This window comes from Varroa jacobsoni, unplaced genomic scaffold (genome assembly GCF_002532875.2).
Source record: "Varroa jacobsoni isolate VJ856 unplaced genomic scaffold, vjacob_1.0 scaffold_253, whole genome shotgun sequence".
Classification (NCBI taxonomy): domain Eukaryota; kingdom Metazoa; phylum Arthropoda; class Arachnida; order Mesostigmata; family Varroidae; genus Varroa; species Varroa jacobsoni.
Window position 1 is genome coordinate 694,983 of NW_019213155.1, and position 20,464 is coordinate 715,446.

The 20,464-nt window shown below is 37.1% G+C and overlaps 2 protein-coding genes across 2 annotated transcripts; both read right to left on the reverse strand.

Annotated features, from left to right (window-relative positions):
* Positions 1 to 2,647: 2,647 nt before the first annotated feature.
* LOC111258633 (heat shock protein HSP 90-alpha-like) lies at positions 2,648 to 5,037 on the reverse strand. The gene has a single exon (XM_022830055.2). The coding sequence runs from the start codon at positions 4,919 to 4,921 to the stop codon at positions 2,756 to 2,758; it is 2,166 nt and encodes a 721-aa protein (XP_022685790.1). The 5' UTR covers positions 4,922 to 5,037; the 3' UTR covers positions 2,648 to 2,755.
* Positions 5,038 to 6,827: 1,790 nt separating this feature from the next.
* LOC111258634 (acid ceramidase) lies at positions 6,828 to 17,073 on the reverse strand. The gene is made up of 16 exons (XM_022830056.2): positions 16,892 to 17,073; positions 16,208 to 16,265; positions 15,318 to 15,397; positions 14,371 to 14,455; positions 13,878 to 13,949; positions 13,438 to 13,521; positions 13,092 to 13,160; positions 12,588 to 12,671; positions 11,157 to 11,264; positions 10,872 to 10,937; positions 10,406 to 10,495; positions 10,048 to 10,111; positions 9,775 to 9,856; positions 7,908 to 8,007; positions 7,446 to 7,502; positions 6,828 to 7,012 (listed from the first exon to the last, which is right to left on the reverse strand). Exons 2-16 carry the CDS (start codon positions 16,244 to 16,246, stop codon positions 6,923 to 6,925), a joined length of 1,170 nt encoding a protein of 389 aa, XP_022685791.1. The 5' UTR covers positions 16,247 to 16,265; positions 16,892 to 17,073; the 3' UTR covers positions 6,828 to 6,922.
* Between the last annotated feature and the right edge of the window lie 3,391 nt (positions 17,074 to 20,464).

Genomic DNA, 20,464 nt, shown 5'->3' on the forward strand with positions numbered 1-20,464 from the left:
CCGTTTCTTTAAAAGTGACTTGTCCATATAAGTGGCAAACAAATAAATAAATATATAAATAATAAAATAATAAAACGTAATAGGTAATATTAAACGAATATAATTAAAAGAAATCGATAGATATTGTAATTCGATTTTTGTTTGACATCAAGCCAACGTGGTCGACGCCCGTCTCCTTTAAACATATCATCTCCTTGTCCAGAGTAAATTCGAACCGAATGAAGCTTAAAGGGATCTTTTCGTTTAAGATTCATATGAACCAATGCATCTTCAACCCGTTAATTTATATCAGGATCTTCTCCAATTTTATGAAATAGTATTGGTATCTGGCAGTTTGCTTTTCCATCACGCAACTGCGGATGTTGTAATATATCTGGCATGATTGTCATTTTTACTCGATGTATTTTTACCACTTGAAAAATGATAGATACTGTCCAAGACCATATAGTCCTTTACCACCTTCCTTTGACCATTCTATATTGCCACATGAAGTATTACCAACTGCACGTGTCAACGTAACAAAAACGGATTTTATAAAACCTCTTGTCTTCCTACGACGATAAACACGCTGTCGCCGACTACGCTTAGTCCTAAAGATAGTAAGTACGAGTACGAGTACGACTCCTACGAATGGCCATATCTTCATCAAGCGCTTCTGATTAATACCGGTAACCACTCGCGCGATGATAGCCAGCCCCAAACGATGATAAATAGGCATTAGTAACTCCATGGATGATTGGAACCTTTCCCTCAGAGACCTGTCCGGGCAATTTTTCATCCGTAAGTCGATAGAGTGGATGGACGCTTGCGTGAAGCATCCCATCGGTAAAGTGGAATAATCTTTACTTTTAAAGAAATGGGAGAGGACACCAAACTTAACGGAGTCGGAGTAGTACTTATAGCCATCTTCGGGACGAGCCACAGCAGCGTATTCAATGGCTGCCAACCGTAGCTTTCCTGGACGCCAGTGGTGTCTCACATTGAACAACTACATAGATGATGAAGTCCCAACAATTAAAGCTAACGTTACCAATTATAAATATTAAATATTTTGCTACGAGAAGGATTTACCGACAATTATGATTTCTCAGCTTGCTTCGGACTCTCATCTCATCAAGAGGGCACATCGAAATAACCAGGTGGCAACTAACTACAGGCAGGACATTTCGAAATTCGGCGAGGTAGACATAAGAAGAACCTAACCCAAAGCGCAAAGTGTATGTGAACTGTGCGTTTCATCACTGAAGCAGGCCTACGCTCTGGTCGCATAAGAGTATCCTTGCCAGTTTGTTTAATACTGACGAGATACAGATTTAAATGCAATGGCCTCACCCGCCCATTGCAGAGCCCATATGAGTAAACTTACGAGTTTTATGGGGACAGGTGCATCATAAAGCTGCAATAATATTGCTAATAAATTTCGCAGCAGTCGCTACAGAAACAGAGGCCAATGGTGGGACAATGAAAAAGCATCTTCATCGATGATCTTTACCCGGAGTACGATACTAGGCTGTACGTTCCTCAAGCAAGGGACACTAGAATAAAGCCTTAGTCCTCCTTCGCCGCCCCATAAATTTCGCAGCGTTCAAGCGAACTGAGGCCATTGGTGGGACAATGAAAAAGCGCCTTCATCGATGACCTTCACTACAAAAATAGACCTTCACTATAAAAATAAATCCTCAGCTTTCCTTCGCGGCCCCGATTTTTGATATGCCCCATTTTAGTCATTGATCATTACTTCCCCGCCCCATTTTTGATACAGTTGATAGTCATGATGAATTATTGTTCCACTTTTGATGATGAATTATTGCCCCATTTTTGATCAATTGATAGAAACAGTTGACAGAAGCAGTTGATAGGGTCATGATGAATTATTGCCCCATTTTTGATCAGTTGATAGAGTCATTGATGAGTTATTGCCCCCATTTTTGATAGAGTCATTGATGAGTTATTAACATCTACATCATTACATTTACAGTTATACAGTTGATAATTATTGCCCCATTTTTGATCAGTTGATAGGGTCATAGATGAGTTATTGCCCCATTGCCCCATCTTTGATAGAGTTTTTTTGATCATTGCCCCATCTTTGATAGAGTTTTTTTGATCATTGCCCCATCTTTGATAGAGTTTTTTTGATAAGTCATTGATGAGTTATTGCCTTTTGATAAGTCATTCATGAGCTATTGCCAGTCATTGATGAGCTATTGCCGTTATTGCCCCATTTTTGATAGACTCATTGATGACTTATTACCTGATTTGATAGAGTCTCGCTGATGAGTTTTGCCTGATTTGATAGAGTCATTAATGAGTTATTAACATTTACACCATTACACTACAGTTTTTGCCTCATTTTTGATAGCCCTATTTTTGATAGAGTCATTGATTTGCCCCATTTTTGACAGCCCCCATTTTTGATAGAGTCGATTTGCCCCATTTTTGACAGAGTCATTGATCTTATAGAGTCCACTGATGAGTTATTTTGATAGAGTCAGTTATCAAAAGAGTCCACTGATGAGTTATTTTGATAATCTTATAGAGTCCACTGATGAGTTATTTTGATAGAGTCAGTTATTTTGATAGAGTCAGTTATTTTGATAGAGTCCACTGATGAGTTATTGCCTGATTTGATAGAGTCAGTGATGAGTTATTAACATTTACATCGTTACATTTTATCATTTACAGTGATTTACAATTATTAACAATTACAGTCGAGAAACTTCGAAACAGTCCATCTACAATAAAAAATAGGCCTTTAATCGATCTCTTCCATTCGTTGCGAATCTTCAGCTGTGGACTCCAGCGCAGGTGGATTTTGAAGCATAGATTCATCTGCACTCTCCGATTCATCGTCTTCAAGGCCGAGTCCAAGCCTAATCATTCGATGGATGCGATTTGCAAAGTGGCCTGGCTCCTCGAGGTTAAAGCCAGAGCATAGTAACGCAGTCTCGAAAAGAAGCTGCACAAGGTCTTTAACTGATTTGTCATTCCTGTCAACTTCAACCTTATCTTGTAGCTGTTTAATAATAGAATTGTCCGGGTTTATTTCAAGGTGTTTTTTGGCAGACATGTACCCCATCGTTGATGAGTCCCGAAGTGCCTGTGCTTTCATGATACGTTCCATATTAGCTGACCAACCAAATTGTGAGGTGACAATACAGCATGGTGAGCTTACCAGACGATTTGATACAACAACCTTCTCAACCCGTTTGTCAAGGCAATCTTTCATTACTTTGCACAGATTCTCGTATTTCTTAGTGTCCCTTTCAAATTTCTTTTTTGCCTCTTCATCTTCAGGAAGTTCCAATCCTTCTTTAGTGACTGGAACTAGCTGTTTTCCCTCGTACTCTTTCAGCTGCTGTATGCAGTACTCGTCAATGGGATCGACCATGTAAATTACCTCAAAGCCTCGTTTCTTCACACGTTCAACAAATGCCGAATTAGCCACGAGATCGCGTGATTCGCCAGAAATGAAATAAATTTGTTTCTGGATGTCCCTCATACGGCTAACGTAATCCTTGAAAGAGCACATTTCGTCTCCAGATGCCGAAGTATAAAACCTCAAAAGCTCAGCAAGCTTTTTACGGTTTTGGGAATCTTCATGGATCCCCAATTTGATGTTCTTAGAAAACTGCTCATAGAATTTCTTATACATATCCTTGTCCTCTGCAATAGAATCAAAAAGTTCTAAGCATTTTTTGACGAGATTCTTGCGGATCACCTTCAGGATTTTGTTCTGTTGGAGCATCTCACGCGAAATGTTCAGGGGAAGATCCTCTGAATCTACGACACCGCGTACGAAATTAAGGTACTTTGGAATCAGCTCCTCACAATTGTCCATGATAAACACACGACGGACATATAACTTTATCTCATTTTTTTGCTTTTTGTTCTCGAACAGATCATATGGAGCCCGTTTCGGGATAAACAGCAGAGCGCGAAACTCTAGCTGGCCTTCCACCGAGAAGTGCTTCACGGCAAGGTGGTCCTCCCAGTCGTGGGTCGACGCTTTATAAAACTCCCCGTAGTCCTCATGTGAAATGGTATCAGGATTACGCATCCATATCGGCTTTGTCTTATTAAGTTCCTCATCCTCAATGTAAGACTCCCTAATAGTCTTTTTTTTTTTTTTATCACCCGCTTCTAGATCAGCATCTTCGTCTTCGCCTGCATCCTCTAAATCGTTGTCCTTCCCTTCCTCAACTCCATCATCACATTTATCGCCTTTTTTTTCGTTCTCTTTCTCATTCTCGTCCTCTGACATCTCTTTTTCACGGTATTTCTGAACGGGCATAATTATTGGATACCCGATAAACTGCGAGTGCTTTGCAATAACTTCCTTAATACGTCGCTCTTCGCAGAAGTCGGTTACATCCTCTTTGAGGTGAAGAACAATTTTCGTACCACGCCCTAATGGTTCTGAACTATCTGTCCGAACCGTAAATGAGCCTCCAGCAGACGATTCCCAGGTGTATTGCTCGTCATCATTGTGTTTCGAAGTTACGGTAACCCGGTCGGCGACGAGGTAGGCTGAATAGAAGCCAACACCAAACTGACCAATCATAGAGATATCGGCTCCCGTTTGAAGGGCCTCCATGAAGGCCTTCGTACCCGATTTCGCAATCGTACCGAGGTTGTTAACTAAATCTGCCTTCGTCATACCTATGCCAGAATCTATGATAGTCAGAGTTTTGTTGGCGCTGTCAGGAATGATCTTAATGAACAACTCCTTCTTCGCTTCCAATTTCGTTGGATCCGTTAGCGACTGATAGCGAATCTTGTCGAGGGCGTCCGACGAGTTGGATACCAACTCACGGAGAAAAATTTCTTTGTTAGAGTAGAACGTATTGATGATCAGCGACATCAACTGTGCAATCTCCGCCTGAAAAGCGTAGGTTTCCACTTGCAATTCTTCAGTCATTCTTGCAAACCTTCAGCTCAAACACACTGCGACAATCTAACAAACAATTGAAAAATGGTTATTTTTTTTACGAACTAGCTGCGACTTCAATCGTAGCACACTGGCATCTAACAGTCCACTAGAGGTAAATTCTAGATACCATTTAAATAATCGTTGTTTGACGCAAGGTGATTGTGATCCAACCCCAAACGCCTCTTAATTACGGTTCACCTTATTGATTGTATAATAGATTATACCAGTTAAGTAAATTTTTTGTTTATAATGTTATGGTAAAACGATGTAAAATAAACTTTAGTTGAAAACAAAATGGCTAATCTTGTTGCAGCTAACCCTTTCGACACGTCAAGATGGAAGCCGCGGCAAGAAATTTCACAAGTCTGTTTCGAACATCAAAGGAGTAGCATCCAATAAGATTTCAACGGCCCAAGGACGAGTAGTAAAATTGTTTTGTTCTCTTTCCACTATAGTTGTTGACAGAAGTGTTGTATTTAATCAGACGTATGTCAAAAACAAACTTTCTTTAGGCGTGCAACAACAAAGTTCTGACTTCCACTTTGGCGAGATGAAAACGATAGCTTGTCGTCTGCAGGTTGCTAGACCAATCAGCAACGGTAAGAATTGAATACAAATAGGAACTGAAGACTGGTGTGCTTCGCACAGGTATTTAAATATGAAGAAGTCGCATTAGCTAACCGTCTACTCTATTGCCTTCTTCGGATCTACAATAATTTATCTTCATAAACATCTCTATAAAGAAACTTAAAGTTAGAAGTGCTTGGAAAGCGTCTTAGATTGCACACTTGATAAGCTGGATGTGCTAACATTGGTGCAGTAAAGTTTTAAGGTTATGTAAGCAACGAAAAAAAAACCGTATCGTAATTCATTATCTTAACCTTGGATACGAAATGTAAAATTGAATATATAGGAACTATTTTGACCTCAGGGACGGTTAGTTGTGGTTACGGTAAAGGACGCCTAGTTGATTTCAAGGTGAGGTTAAGTTAGCGTTGAATTGTATTTTAGGATCCTGTGATAGTAAGTTCTTTGATCAAGGGAAACACGTTGCATTTTTCATACAAAAATACTGACAGCGAACAAGAAAAGGCCTCCGGGGAATATTTTTAAAAGTCCCCAAGATGTTTTTTAAAATAGGATCTAACATTTGGCAAGTTTAAAGTCAAGTCAAAGGGAGGTAATCTTCTTTTGTTTATCTAAAACTCAAGAAGATTGCCTCCCTTTATGTAAACATTATGTAAATGTTTATCGGGAGCATCGAAAGTATTGCATAGTATTATTTAGCGCAAGGTGTCTGTTTAGACAACAGTATTATAACGTAGTGCCTGTATGCACCTAGAAGCACTCCAACAGGAGGGCTTCTACTGACATTTAAGTACGACCCCTAGACTAAACATTGAATAAGTAATTGTTCTTTTGTATATAGTTTGTAAAGCCAATATTGTTTACTAATAAAATAGACACAGCTTTTGATGAGCACACATTAAGATAACGATATAAGACCAAATTGTTAAGAGTAGAGACAGCAGCTTAACAACAATAGATATCACGTATCAAAGTTTCACGGATATATATGTCGTGACCTTTTGTGATTACGTGGTGTATATTAGGTTGATACGTAATTTGCAACATCAATTAGTTGAAAATAAGTTAGAAAAAATGTTTATTTTATTTAGCCTTTAAAGTTTTATTTACTTTATGAAATCGGTTCATGTATATTCCTATCCACGACGTTCAGACATCCGGCTTTTAGCCATACCTCTTTGAGCCATCGCTTCAAACGCTCGTTGTTCTGTCTATTATGATCGGCATACATAGTTATTAGTGAGAATATATAGTACTGGTTGTAGCAAGTAATTACCTACACTATCGTAGTCAAATACACTTTAGATTTAATAAAATGCGGATTAATGGTAATATTTATTCCAAATATCTGATGACTTTATAAAAACAAAATTGCATTTACAGTCACACACAACCACCTTTTCACCAAGCAGGACAGTTCCCCTCGCATTTTTGAATGTACGACTCTATTTGGCCTCTGTTTACGTTCATTAGCGTCGTGTACGTCGTTAACTGAAAAATGTTTAAACATGTTTAGCCGTTTTAGTTGTTGCGAGCGAGCAGGCAGTCATATTTTACAACTTTCCTCTACTAATCAGCAATATAGAAATCTACTCAGCGGGCTCTGCTGTTATTTCATGAAGATTAGATAACGGATACTAACTCGATTTACGAGCAGTAACATTGACTTAGTCTTTGGGTATCTGGGTCTTTTTTTTTTGGGGGGGACGGCGACATTGTTATAAACTCTTCTAAAATGATGAAAAAATTTAGTTAGACATACTTTTGAGTGTGTTGACATTTACTAGCGTATTCGCTATCAAAGGGCTGCTTAGAATATCTGAATAGAATAGCTGAAAAGAATACCGTTCCGATCAGCAACCTTTTAACGTCAACACTAACAAACCTAAAATGTATACGAGGACGTTTTTCAGTGCAGTCTTACCTTGTTGAGGTTTGGCTGCGTTGAGAGCACGTTAAACAGGCCTTCAAATGAAACGTTCTGGAACAAAGACATACGTAATTCACGAAACGCTAGTAAACGTTCATATCACTAAAAATTAGCATTTCTGCAAATTCTTCTAGAAATGCGCATAGCCCCCCGACTGGTATGCGTGTAATCTCGAACTATGCCCCGTTCAAAATTATGACTATCTAATACCATCTAGGCGTCTAAGTTTTCACCACATACTTTCACATTAACCGTATCGCCTCGTCATCTATTGACGTAAAATAGATGAGTTCTTTTATGATGCTAGATCATCTTAACAACATTGATATTGAAGCTTTGACACTCGAGCCCTTTACTAATAAATCCGCTATACCAAAAAGACACGTTGACCACAAGCTACTATAGCGTAAAATCAAAACATTACGTAAAAATGGCTGCGTTAAAATTGTTTCTCACCTTTTGCCCAAGCTCAACCATGCATTTGTTGCCAGGGGTTCTGCGATCGTCGAAGAACGGTGGTGGCTGGTTTTGATCATAGTTCGTTTCAAGAACAAACCTGAAACTCAAAAAAGTAATTTTATCACGCGACAACAGCAATTAACACGTACAATCAATACTAATAAGGGACGAGCGACATATGTATAGTACTATATCTCGTAAAGATTTTTCTTAACTTCATTTTTCAGTTTCTTATGAAAAAAAAAAACTGCAAAGTCAGCATGTCTAACTAAGAGGTCGCTCGGTGTGTTTGTAGTTTTATTCCCTTACTACCAGTTATAATCTACGGTTTTGTCTATATGTACTTGTAAAGGATTCACTTTTCAATTTAAGAGCAGTTTTCTCATTTAGCATCATATGTTGCCAACAGAACTATATTTGTATATAGCTTGCCTGTTGCGAATGGAAACTCTTTACTACAGGATTTATAGCTATCTTAGGGTTATAAGTGGAACTGGGTTTACAGTTGAGAGGCACACAGACGAAGGACTTAGTAGCACTTACTTCTTCGAAATAGTACTTAAAAATGCACAAAGTTCTGTAATAATATGCAACATTTATTTTATTAACCATATATATATATTTTTTTTTCTTTTAACTTTTATTCAATGATCCTTGATGCCACTCAATTAGGAACCATCTTACAATATCACACTTGCTCATGTCTTAACTAGAAGCCTACTTTCTTAGTTTTTTTTTGACACTCGGAAACTTCCGTTATTGTGCAGCTAGATTTCGTCTGCTGGGCGCGATAAAATCAAGTCGCGTTTTTCGTAAATTTTCAATATATTTTAAACGCAATTCATATTCCTGTGCGTCTTTTACCTGTACGTAGATCTACTAGGCCGAGGCTACCTCGAAAACACAGAGACATCATTAACGACGTCTCTTTTACGTTAAGGAAAACAGTTGGTCCATAATGTGCCCGAATTTTGGCGGTCTGTCAGTTACATTTAATGTGAGCGCTAAATTTACAATGAGTGTACTTTACTGGACGCCACTCAATGACGCAACGTGGCGGAACTATACTATGCTTCTAAAGCGACACACAAGGAACAGTACTCAGAAAAAGAATTTCCAATGGAGGAAGTTAACGCTTTAGCAGTGTACGTTGCGATCCTATACGGTGTCCAGTGTCGAATAGGGACGGAAGCTCTGTGATGATCTCGATAATGATGTGCTACGAGGGTCAAATATCTTGTAATATTTGCAAGTGACTTCTACCCTTCTACTTTTGACTGCGCTAAGCCAATACGACGAGAAGGATACATATTCGTGTCTTTTCTTAGTAGTTCCCTGATTAACATCTGCATCCTAGGAGCGGTACCACCCCCGAACTTGTTATTACATAGAGTGAACATCTGATTTCAAACATCAGTGTATACAGCCCTTGCCTGCAAAATCACATCTCCTGACTGTTCATTGTTAAGCAATGATAGCGAAGCTTTAGCCTACCAATATGCTATAGCGTTCTGTACAACCTCAGCGCTCGTGCTACAACCGGAATCCCGACAAGTTAACTTCATAACAACGACCAGCACGCACACTAATTGTGCAGTAAACGTAAAGAAAATGGAATCCACATTGATGATGTGTGAAGGTTTTCTTGGTACGCAAATCAAATATGCGTCATAATAGTAAGCTTATCTTATTCAATGGGGACACTGCTAATGCACCAATGCTCTAAGTATATTTTAAAATCGTATATATCCAGTAAAATGAAGTATATGTAGCTAGATTTATTTCTACAAAAGGTAGTTTAGAACACCTTACATATTTGAAATAAAATTTGTGCGTTATACAAATTAGAATTTTCGCTACTTACCAATTTCCGTTTTTATTTGTAGCCATAGGGTATTCGTCAGCACCGCTTACTCCTTGACTTTTCGTCAAAATAGTACCTTGACCTATAAGTACATAAGAAAAAGTACATTCATAGGATGTTTTATTGATATCGAACTAAATACTATAAACCAGATCAGCATCTTACAATGAATGTACTAAAATAAAGAATTTAGCATGCAGCTTCAAGGTGCCACGAGAACCTAATTCAAAGATAGTTTGTAGGTTTCAAAGATCATTGTTGTAAAACACAAACCAGGTTTGTTGCCTCCGAGGATAAAGTAGACGGGAGCAATCATTTTGGCAGCAGTCAGGTTCGCCTGAAACGTGTAGTGTACACTTACTAAAATCTGTCTAGCAAACCTAATAAAAAATAACATAAATATGTATATATACTTTCAATGTATATATAATAGGTATTTGTCTTCTGAACGAAATCAGTTTGTTAACCCATGACTCAAAACCCGATCGCTATTGCATAGGTCGGAATGACGCAGTTTTGTTTTTCCTTTTATTATCTTTTTTATTAATTTCATTTAAAATTCTTTGCAATGATACTAAAAGTTGTTACGTTATTTAGACATACATATGCTGGCTGTGAGATGTTACTTTACCCTGCTTTCGTCGAAAGTGAGTCCCCGCTCTAATATATCGCGAGCCAAAAATCCAAGCCACTGAAGATCCCTCTGGCCGAAAATAAGCCACTTGAATCGCAATTATATTATATTAATTAAATAGTAGCAAACAAGTACTACAAGTTTAAAAATAAAGACACTTAGAAACAAATATGAAAAGCGAAGTGCCTTAGAATCATGTGCCCCAACGGTTCAGATAGATTAGATAGCAAGATAAAAACTTCTAAACAATACGCACGAAGTGCATGCTTGCGGCTGATCAAAGTATTTTAATATATTAAAATACTCTGAGTGAAGTGCAAGTTATGCTGTCATAAAAAATATATTGTTAGAAATATCAACGTAGCTGGGCTGCGGACATACAATAGATATATAAAAATAAATATAATAGTATATAAATAGCCATTTCTGTAACTAATGACTGCATACGCTTTATGAATCATACCTGAATAATTCCAATAAATCCTCCGTTCAAATTGAAGCGTTCGTTGACCGTGAACGACATAACACCCTGGAAGGTAAGAATATGCCATTCCTCTAGCATCTAATGTCAAGCTCTGTAGCGACCTCCGCACTATAAAAAAATCATCAAGACCTAGATGACTACAACTTTTAAAATACTTTTGAATTAAGTTCAAGTGAAATGGAGTCAACAAGCTTTAGCATCGATATAGGAACTGAGCCTCCGATGAGCTGAAGGACCGTCTCTCTTAATTCGAATTCGATTTACCGGATTAAGACCAGTGAGGATACCGATGTAACCAGCGAAGTTAACCGAGTAGAACACAGTCGCGCCGCCTCGCTGCCATTCAATCTGGACAACGGTGTTGCGAAGAACCTGTATCAAACGGTATAGAAATATTTGGTACTTTTCAAATAATACGTGTCTATGTTAAAATTTATTGTATCTAATTTTTAACTGTATGCTGTACACGCGATTTTTACTTAACGAATTGTAAACTTAACGAACGATTTAACTACACGAATTTTGTTGTCTGGATGTTAAGCTACGATCTTTCAGCTGAAGAATCGATCTTGGATGAGCTACCACTAAATTGAAATCAAAGCGATTTGCTATCTATTATTTGGTGAATCACTAGGACGAGGACAAGACATTTCTTAAAAAATTGCATCAATCAGTAATGCGTTAATAATGATTACGTTGGGCAGAAATAAGCATTTTTTCAGTTTACGGTACTTTACGGATCAACGAATGGTAAACTATTAAATATATAATATAATAAATATATAAAGCATTTTTCTAACGTCTTGTTTCTAAGACTGTGTCCCAACAAAGCCATGTTCCGAAATTTGTTGCATGTAGAAGAAGTGTTATCCCTAATTACCATGCTTACTCAATATAGCCACTGGCGACACCAACTATAGCTTCCATTTGAGACTTTAGTCACGAACGAATCTATTTCTAAATACTACTTCTTCTCCAGTATTATTATTATCATTTATTACTAAGATTATGGTTAGCTATTTGCAATCTGGAAGCTTTCTAACCATAATCTTACGTCAAGCGATATTAGTAGGCGTAAACTTACTTGTTAAAATGACGCTAAAATACGACAAAAAATACTGGAAAATATTAAGCTGATAGCAAGCAAAAAGGCCCAAATAAAAATTAAAAATAGCCAAAAAGTTCAAGGGGTGAAAACAGATTCACCGTTTGAGCTTATCTAAACGGCCCAATTGGCTATTAATATTCTTTTTTTTTCTAAAAAGCCATCTATTTTTATATCAAAAACCTAGTTGTATCAAAAATAGTTTTTTTTTCTTTTAAATAATTCAAGTCGAGCCCTTTCAATCTAAAGCTTATTGACAATCTTCCAACTTCTCTCATAAAAATATTTCGCAAATTTCTCAGAAGCCGCGTAGAAACTATAAATGACGCAGAAATATGTTCTTTTCAAGAAAAAAAAAAAACTAATTTTAATAAAATGTTCTTGGCGGAATTTTTTCAGCGCGTCAGGATTGCATAATAACTGAATCTTCTGAAAACGAGGCACCCTTGTCTGCTTTCGTGAGGTACCTGCTTTGTTTTAGTGAAAAGAACTGGCTTTTATTTAACATTTTTAATTTTATTTAACAGGAAACGATCCGCGAACGTCCTGCTCAATTTGAGCGCATCACCTTATCTATATGGAATACAAACCTCTGTCATTGTCCATGTCTGACTGCTCGAATTCCATCCGAGGTATAGGCCGAAATCCAAATTACGTGCATGTAAGATTTCACCCTACAACGTAAAAGAAGATTATAATTAGAGTTTCAACTATACTATTCATGTTCAATTACGATTTAGGCTATTCTAGTGGCTAACAAGCTTTTTTCTCTGTGACATGTTAATAATTACAAGCCGAGTTTATTTTTCTAATTATCTTTTTAACGCTTTTGGCTGTTCCCATTAAATGAATAAGTTCTCGGAATCAGCACTTAGGTATCCGTCAGTCAATCAGTTCTTGTCAAGTGCACGAAAGTAGAAACAATTCAATTGTTTCTTCACTACAAAGAACCATTTCGCTTTGCAATAGAACAACAGGCTCAAGGAAAAACAGGAATATTACTTAGATAGATACACTTTTTCAATTTAGGTCAGTGTTTGACTAAGTTTATGAGTTGGCTGTAAAAAGTTCCGTTACATTTTTCCATTTCTCACCTTTGCATTTTGGGCGACTATCGAGGTGCAGACAGTAAAGAATTCATAGAAAACGTTGTACAAGACGACCTGAACAAATTTAATCAATATTCAATATATTATTTCAACACCGTACGAGTATACCCTGGCCTGTTAATTAAAAAGTCGAAACATGCGTCCGCTATTATTTATTCTACTAAATAGGAGCCTATTTTGATTACTTCTAGGGATTTATTTGAAAATGTTTCGTACAAAATGGGATCGTGAATGAATGAATTATATAATTACTATATACGAGTATATTACGTCTCAAATAAACACATCATTAGTTGCAGCAGGAAAGAAAGGTAATATTTATCGAACTCACTTCTCCGAGGGGTATGCCCGTCAGGTCGGAAATGCTTTGGAGCTCCTCACGATAAGGCGATGGTAGAGTTTTATGGAGTATCGGCTATTTTGTAAGCGACAGACATTTCAAAGAACAATACTTATTTCGAACTACGTAACTAAGATAATGTTGTATATTAAAAACAGTCATCATTCAATAACATTAATGTTTACTTACATGCCCGTAGTTTACAAAATGTTTGCGTCTCCAGATTATAGGATTTCATGGGAATTCCGTCTCTACGTTATTGAAATTTAGAAATCTTTTTAGAAATGGTAGGCTTGAATTGCCTGAGACACTGTATCATACTCATAGTTTCTAGCAGACAAATATGTAAGACCTATTTGCAATTCAGCTTTAGTGCAGATATTCAACTAAAAGCTTATTTCCATGCACAAGATATGAAAGCGCTCTCATACCCCTACATGATCGATGAGTTTGACAATGAAGTTACCACCAAGGTTTCTTAATTCGCTTTGGAGAGTGGAGATCTGAAATGTTAAACACATATCGAAAAGGAAAGTTGAAGTTAAAGCAGCTATAGCTAAATGGAATACGATCTAATATTTAAAATGGTAGCGCCAGAGCACACTGTCAATAAATAATGGCCAATTTATTTGATGTTTAGCAAACAAAAACAAACTAGAAATATATTTTTCACAAGCAGCGTAAAAGAAATCCTTTATGCTGATTGTGAATTACATTGGCAAGAGAGCACAGTTTGATGTAGATAGAAAAGCTTTTTGCTCCGACCTAAAGCACCGGCTGCCGGAAAGATGCGATCACTATGTTACGAACAAATGTTTCGTGCACAAGGGGCGGTTAATACAGAAACAAAATGTTAGCGACTGACTGGTCTAAGTTACCTCGACAAAAAAGAAAAACCATGCGGAAGCCACATTTAACTTTTACCTCGCTTCTCTTCAGCGCAACAAGTTCCTTCCACCTTTCTTCAGGGGGCAAATCCAAGTTCACAATAACTTTCGGCACTGAAGCACTGCGTAATAAATTAATAACATACAATAAGTACTTTATTATTTGCTTTGAGTCAGCAACAGATAGGAGAGGATTTGTGCTCTTTGTTGAGTAATATTAAATCTTAGAATGCTGAATTATGCAGATTCTCTAAAAACCTTATTCGTTATACCAATCGGCTTATTTCGCCTACTCGGTATTCCATGTAAACACATGGTCATCTAGAGTTTTACTTACAGACGGTAACCGCTGCTACGACTTCATGTTACTAGGAGACGGCAAGGCATCAATTTATGTAAAGTGTTAAATAACTTCAGATATGGTCGATTATAACAATTATCCTTTAAAATGAATCTGCAGTGACGCATAACAAAGAACGAATGAACAGCATTAAATCTTACTGAAAAGTTTGTATGTTTATCTGTTAATATATGTGGATAGCATATATGGCAGGAGGGCCTGCCAATCTTGAAGCTGATTTCCCTGGCTACTTTCGTTACACAGCCAACAGTCCCAATAGTAGGCGTATAACGGAATTATACTCATCCATATTAGAATGTCTATATTTTTGAATTGCAAAAAAAAAAACAAGCGTGAGTCCAAAAAGGTAGAATGAATATTGTTAAACAGACGGTGCGTAATAATCACGGTAAATTGATTCTTACAGTGATCTACAATGAATTCATATATAACTTAAAATCCAAAAAAAAAAGAAAACAACTGTTTTCAAAAAACGCCAAAACCCCAATGAAATAGCTCTCATAGGATAGAGAGAACTAATTGTCGCTCACAGTTATCTAACTGATCGAGAATGACATCGAATCTGAACACAGAAATTACACAAAGTTCCGTGTTGCATTGTCGAATTGGATCGAACTTCGTACTTTGCTTTTGGAGGATAGGCGTCCTTGGTGCATTCTGTTTTCTTAGACTCTAGCAAACCTTCGGCGAAGCACAGAGCGACCTATAAAAAGAATTACGAGTTAGACAGCACAAATTCGAAAACCTTTAAGGAAAAACATATATTGAATTTTTTTGCAGAATTTTCGAACCAGCTTTGTTAGTCAACAGCAAGACGCACCACGTAATCAAGACTTTTTGCGTTGTGTAAGATAACCATCAAATAGATATGTATATTAAATTTCTTAAAAATTTCTCAGGATAGTCTTTAACCGTAACAGATAAATAATTCAATCTGGATATATCCAAGCTATTTATTTAATTAGCCCAGATCGATGATACCGCTGGATATAACTATGTGTTGTGAAATGCTTATTTATACAGTAAACAGGGGGTGATAGCTAAGTTGAACGTTAACCTTTAACGTTAACAAGGACCTGAACAACGGTTTTACTCTTAGTTCAGCATTAGAAGGGATTAAAAATAACGACAATAATTTGGTAATTTCATTCGGAGCATGATCTAACTTAACCTGCGGTCCTCACGACACTTATGTCCTCCCTTAGGTGGATAAGCGGCGTGCCAGAAAAACGAGCTAAAAATTCAAAGGAGGTCCCGTGACAATATGACATTATTCCATAGCTAAACCATACTCCTCGGCATTATACATGACGAGTAGAGGTCTGTCTCCTTATCTTAAGAAGATAATTTCAGTCATAAATATCTTTGGTGGTTGTCATAGTCAGAGCCTGAATGATCGAAAAGTGTAACAGTGCTGTTGTCGTCCATAATAGCGCGCCAGCCGCATTGTATAAACGCATTGTATATACGACACATAGATGCCAAGATCGTAAATCGAAGGTCTTTAGCATACCGTAGTGCCGAGAGTAATCACAAAGGTGAAACGTTTCATTCTAATCCGCTTTTACAACCTGTTTAAACGAAAGGAAGTGGAATAATAGTTATTGTTAGTGTACCTAATTCTCAAGTATTGGCTTGTCATACATAGTATACAAATTTAGTAGTACATATTATACAAATAAATTAATATCAATTCAAACACAGTATCTGCTGTGTTGCCGAGGTTTGGTTTCTTTTCAGCTACACATGAAGACGCTGTTCGTAAACTTTGGAGACAACCATCTATGAGCAAAAACAAACACATATAAACCTGAATTGGGTAAACCTGCTAATGATATGTAGCCTGTTCCATACGATTAAGTCAACTGCTCATATGCTACGCTTCGTAAAGTCGGTCACGCAACTCACTGTCGATTCATTGCTTTGGTTTTATACTAAGAGATATACTAGCGAATATTCCACCTAAATTTCCGAACTCAATGGGAATTGTATCGCTTAGCTGCCTGCTAACGACCAAGCTAATGTCTGGTAGGCGCAGCTAGAGATTACAACATCGTATTTACTACACAAATCCTAACGAAACGTAACAATCGATCTACAATCAACATATAAACCTGCATTTTGTTCGAACAGCAGTCAATGGCTGTGTTATTAATACGGATCCTTTTTTTTTTTTCTAGATAGTAATTGGTCTCACCGTGTCTCCGTATCTGCCGCGTTCACACACGGTGCGTAATCGCCGCGTCCGTCCCAAGCTCAACGCAGAGAAAACAGTTTCTCTAGACCGCTTCAGCTCAAATACGCTCGCACAGTAATACACACCAACGGTCACTGGCGGTACCGTACTACACAATGCATAACTCGCTCTGTTTTACTCAACGCCACCTGTCAACTGTGGATGGTCTCGGAGCCCATCAGGCGATGGAGAGAATGGCGATGCCTCCTTCGGCCATTTGGAGAGCGGGCCCCTAATGTCCTCACAAAGCAGCCTAATTCTCTTATTAAAAATCAATAATAGTATTTTATTCGGAATCTTGCAGATTTTTGTAGACTAAACTGTTGTGCGCTTCGCAGGAGTTGAGAAGTTCGTCTAGTTAACTCCCATGTATGCCAAATATCACTCATATATGTATATATATACACTACAAGGGCAAGATGACAATCATGCATATTTTAACGCACTTAACGATAAGGCAGTGGGGCACCGTAGGGATATATATATATATATATATATATATATATATATAACGATTTTCAAACCTCTATCTTTAGTTGAATTTTTTTTAAAGTATAGAATATATTACTTAATATCTAAGCCCTTATTTTAGTGAACTAGGCTTCCAAAGTGTCGAGATTAATTCTTTGCTTCCGGCTCTTAGGTGCTCGCGGCTACCCAAAAAATCCGACATTTAGCGGAAAGCGCTGTCACATTTAATACCGACGCTTGTTCTATTTAATTTAGAGCCTTTTCTTTTACAGATCATACTTGATAAGAGCTCTTGCGAAATGACCACTGGCAACTTTGCAGTTTGCTATTAAATGACTTTTATAGAAGCTTATGAGTATAGTGTGTCGACATTATATGCACAAAAAATGCAAATTTTTGTAAAAACTAGAACTTAAAATATTACCCGAAATTGTAGCCACTTGCCTTAGATTCTCACTATAGGAACGTTTTTCATTAGAAAGAAGAACGGCTTTAGTTCAAAAAGCAATAGAATCAGAAAAATGCTCAACAAATGCATTTAAATATACTAAAAAATACATTCTTAACGAATATAAATTGGATGGAAATACTAATTTAAAGATCGATTTGCTAGACTCTTTTATGTTACGTATAACCGTACGGACTGCCTTGTGAATATGGCAACAAAGACGCTAGAATTAAGCCGCACCAGAAAAAAGAAACATTTGTCAAAATAAAAGAGGGGAAGTTGCCATAATAATTACTCGTGCTTCAACCGATTTGTATTGTTTAATGCTCTTCGTGTCCAATAGACACGCACTTAACAGAAAAAGACGAACCACCCTAAGAAGATGCCATGGTTTATGCTGTAAAAAGAAGCAGTAGTTACGTTGATGTTTTAGATCAAGAATACTTGCCAGTTCCAAACGTCACACTTACCTTCGCTCTCTCAACACCTTTCTGTGAGAAAGATCGGCCTTCCTCGCGTATTACATTTTTTTGTTATCTAGAGATCATTTGAATTTTAATTGTTAATGGGGGGGGGGGGGTATATATCAACCTATCTCAGCAGGCTAGTTTGCGATTAAGCGTCAAACGCGTTAAGCAAGGTTTAATGGAAAAAGACGATCAGTACTAAGAATGATCAAAAGCAAGAAAATCTATGATTACGCAGAGATTAAACATTTTGAAAACAAAGCTTTACCGCGTATTACTTGAAAAAACCGTCAGTAACTACGAGAAAGTTACAGACAATCGATGTCGCTTAGCTATACTCATGGATCGTGGACAAAAATCAATGCATTTACATGTCTCGTTGCTTCTGTGACAATAAGTGATCGAAAAATGTAAACTGAGCAGTTAGTATGAAAGCTCAGAAATTACTCAACTTTGTAAACAGAGAAAACTGTACTGACTTAAAAGCGAAGCCAACATAATATAGAAGGAATAGTCATTTCAGTAGTAATAATATTTATTAGTTTAAGTTACTAACTTTCAGTTTAGATGAACGAAAGCATTAGCTAATTTAAATTATCTCATCTGAGTTATTCATCCGAGTATTTTCTTAGAAAATAACTTATTTATTTAGCACATACGAAACAATGTGTCACTATGCGCCAAAGATACTTTACGTTTTCATCCCTTGGTAACGCATTTGTCTTCTAAAGATCAACAAAAGCACTTCAATAAGTATCCATTATGAATATTCAAACAAACCCTTTTTACAACTTTTATATGTCTTCGACTATCCATAAGCGCTCTACGGTAAAGGGAGTAAATAAAATACGAGAATAAAATGCAGTGGTTCTTATATTTAGAGCTTTAAGTAATAAACGGCTTCAAAACGGTACAGAAACAAAATTTTGCCGATAGGGAAAGGGCTTTTCGCTAGCCATTGACAAATTCCAATGATCAAGAAAACGTGAGCAACAAATGAATACTCTATACAAAGTCTCCAGGCAATGAAGCAGCTGTAACTGTTTGATCTCTCTTTGAAGGCCATTTAAAAGTGATTGAAGCATCTCACCACGCCGCGGTTTTGGCAGAATTCTTTTTACAACAGAATAAATTAGTCAAAGGTTCAACGAAAGGGCTCCATGCTACTAGTTTCCATTTCGAACTATTCAACGATCATATTCTCATTAGACGCATTTCAAATAGGCATCATTTTACTTACTTATTTACTTTACATTTTATTTACTTATTTACAGAAAATATTCCATTAAGAAGGTTAGCGCACTCAATTCAAGTGAAAGCGTGGACGAATTTAAAAAAAGCATTGCCCTATTCAGAGCCTCCAACTGTAACTTATGCCCCATCTTTGACACTGCAATTCTCGTAAGATTGAATGTCGTTGTGCAATAGGGCCGACCTAGCTCTGCTCAGTTGTCTTCGAAGTTCCGTGACAGCTTAGTTAAGCAACGTATTTGTCTGCTAAGTTTAGAAACACGTCGTGATCTAGATTCGAAGCCATGCAGAAAAACTATTCATTTTGTGCTGGGAGCCAGCCGTCTAATGAAATGCCTAACAGCGATCCCGCACAAAAAACTCGAATCATGTTGGATACGTATTCCAACTATGCTGAAAGTGCCAACCTAAGTGAAACTGGTAGTTTTAATGGTAAATATACTTTTCTCTATTTTCAGTTGCTGACAATATGATTAAGCAACATAATGCCCTGGGATCTATAATATTAGACAAGGCAATGGTATTAAATTATCCATTTTCGATTTATAAAAAGCCACAAAAGATTTTAGTGCAAATCAGGTAGTAAATAGTGACATGTAATTTTCTTTTTTTGTACACACAATTTGAATATACAATACACTATTACGCAGTATGGAGTCATTTTGTTCAAGCATCATATATAATGCTTATACATATACTCCTTTGCCAATTAATATTATTAGATACAAATAGTATTATTCTACTTATATCAATTGCAGGGATTTAGATATAAAATAGCGTGAATGCAAATCGTCATCCTAAATTCTGAAACGAATATAAAATGCCCAAGCAAATCTGTGAACTGATAAAAAAGGTTAAGTATCGCTAATGGGAACATAGAATAAGTGAAAATGCTTT

Bases quoted from the DNA above. Each gene is read 5' to 3' on its own strand.
- LOC111258633 (XM_022830055.2), bottom strand. From the start codon at position 4,921: ATGACTGAAGAATTGCAAGTGGAAACCTACGCTTTTCAGGCGGAGATT.
- LOC111258634 (XM_022830056.2), bottom strand. From the start codon at position 16,246: ATGAAACGTTTCACCTTTGTGATTACTCTCGGCACTACG. The intron at 14,456-15,317 runs GTACGAAGTTCG...TTTATTACGCAG, and splicing joins GCCTATCCTCCAAAAGCAAA to TGCTTCAGTGCCGAAAGTTA. The intron at 7,503-7,907 runs GTGAGAAACAAT...TCTTTGTTCCAG, and splicing joins TGGTTGAGCTTGGGCAAAAG to AACGTTTCATTTGAAGGCCT.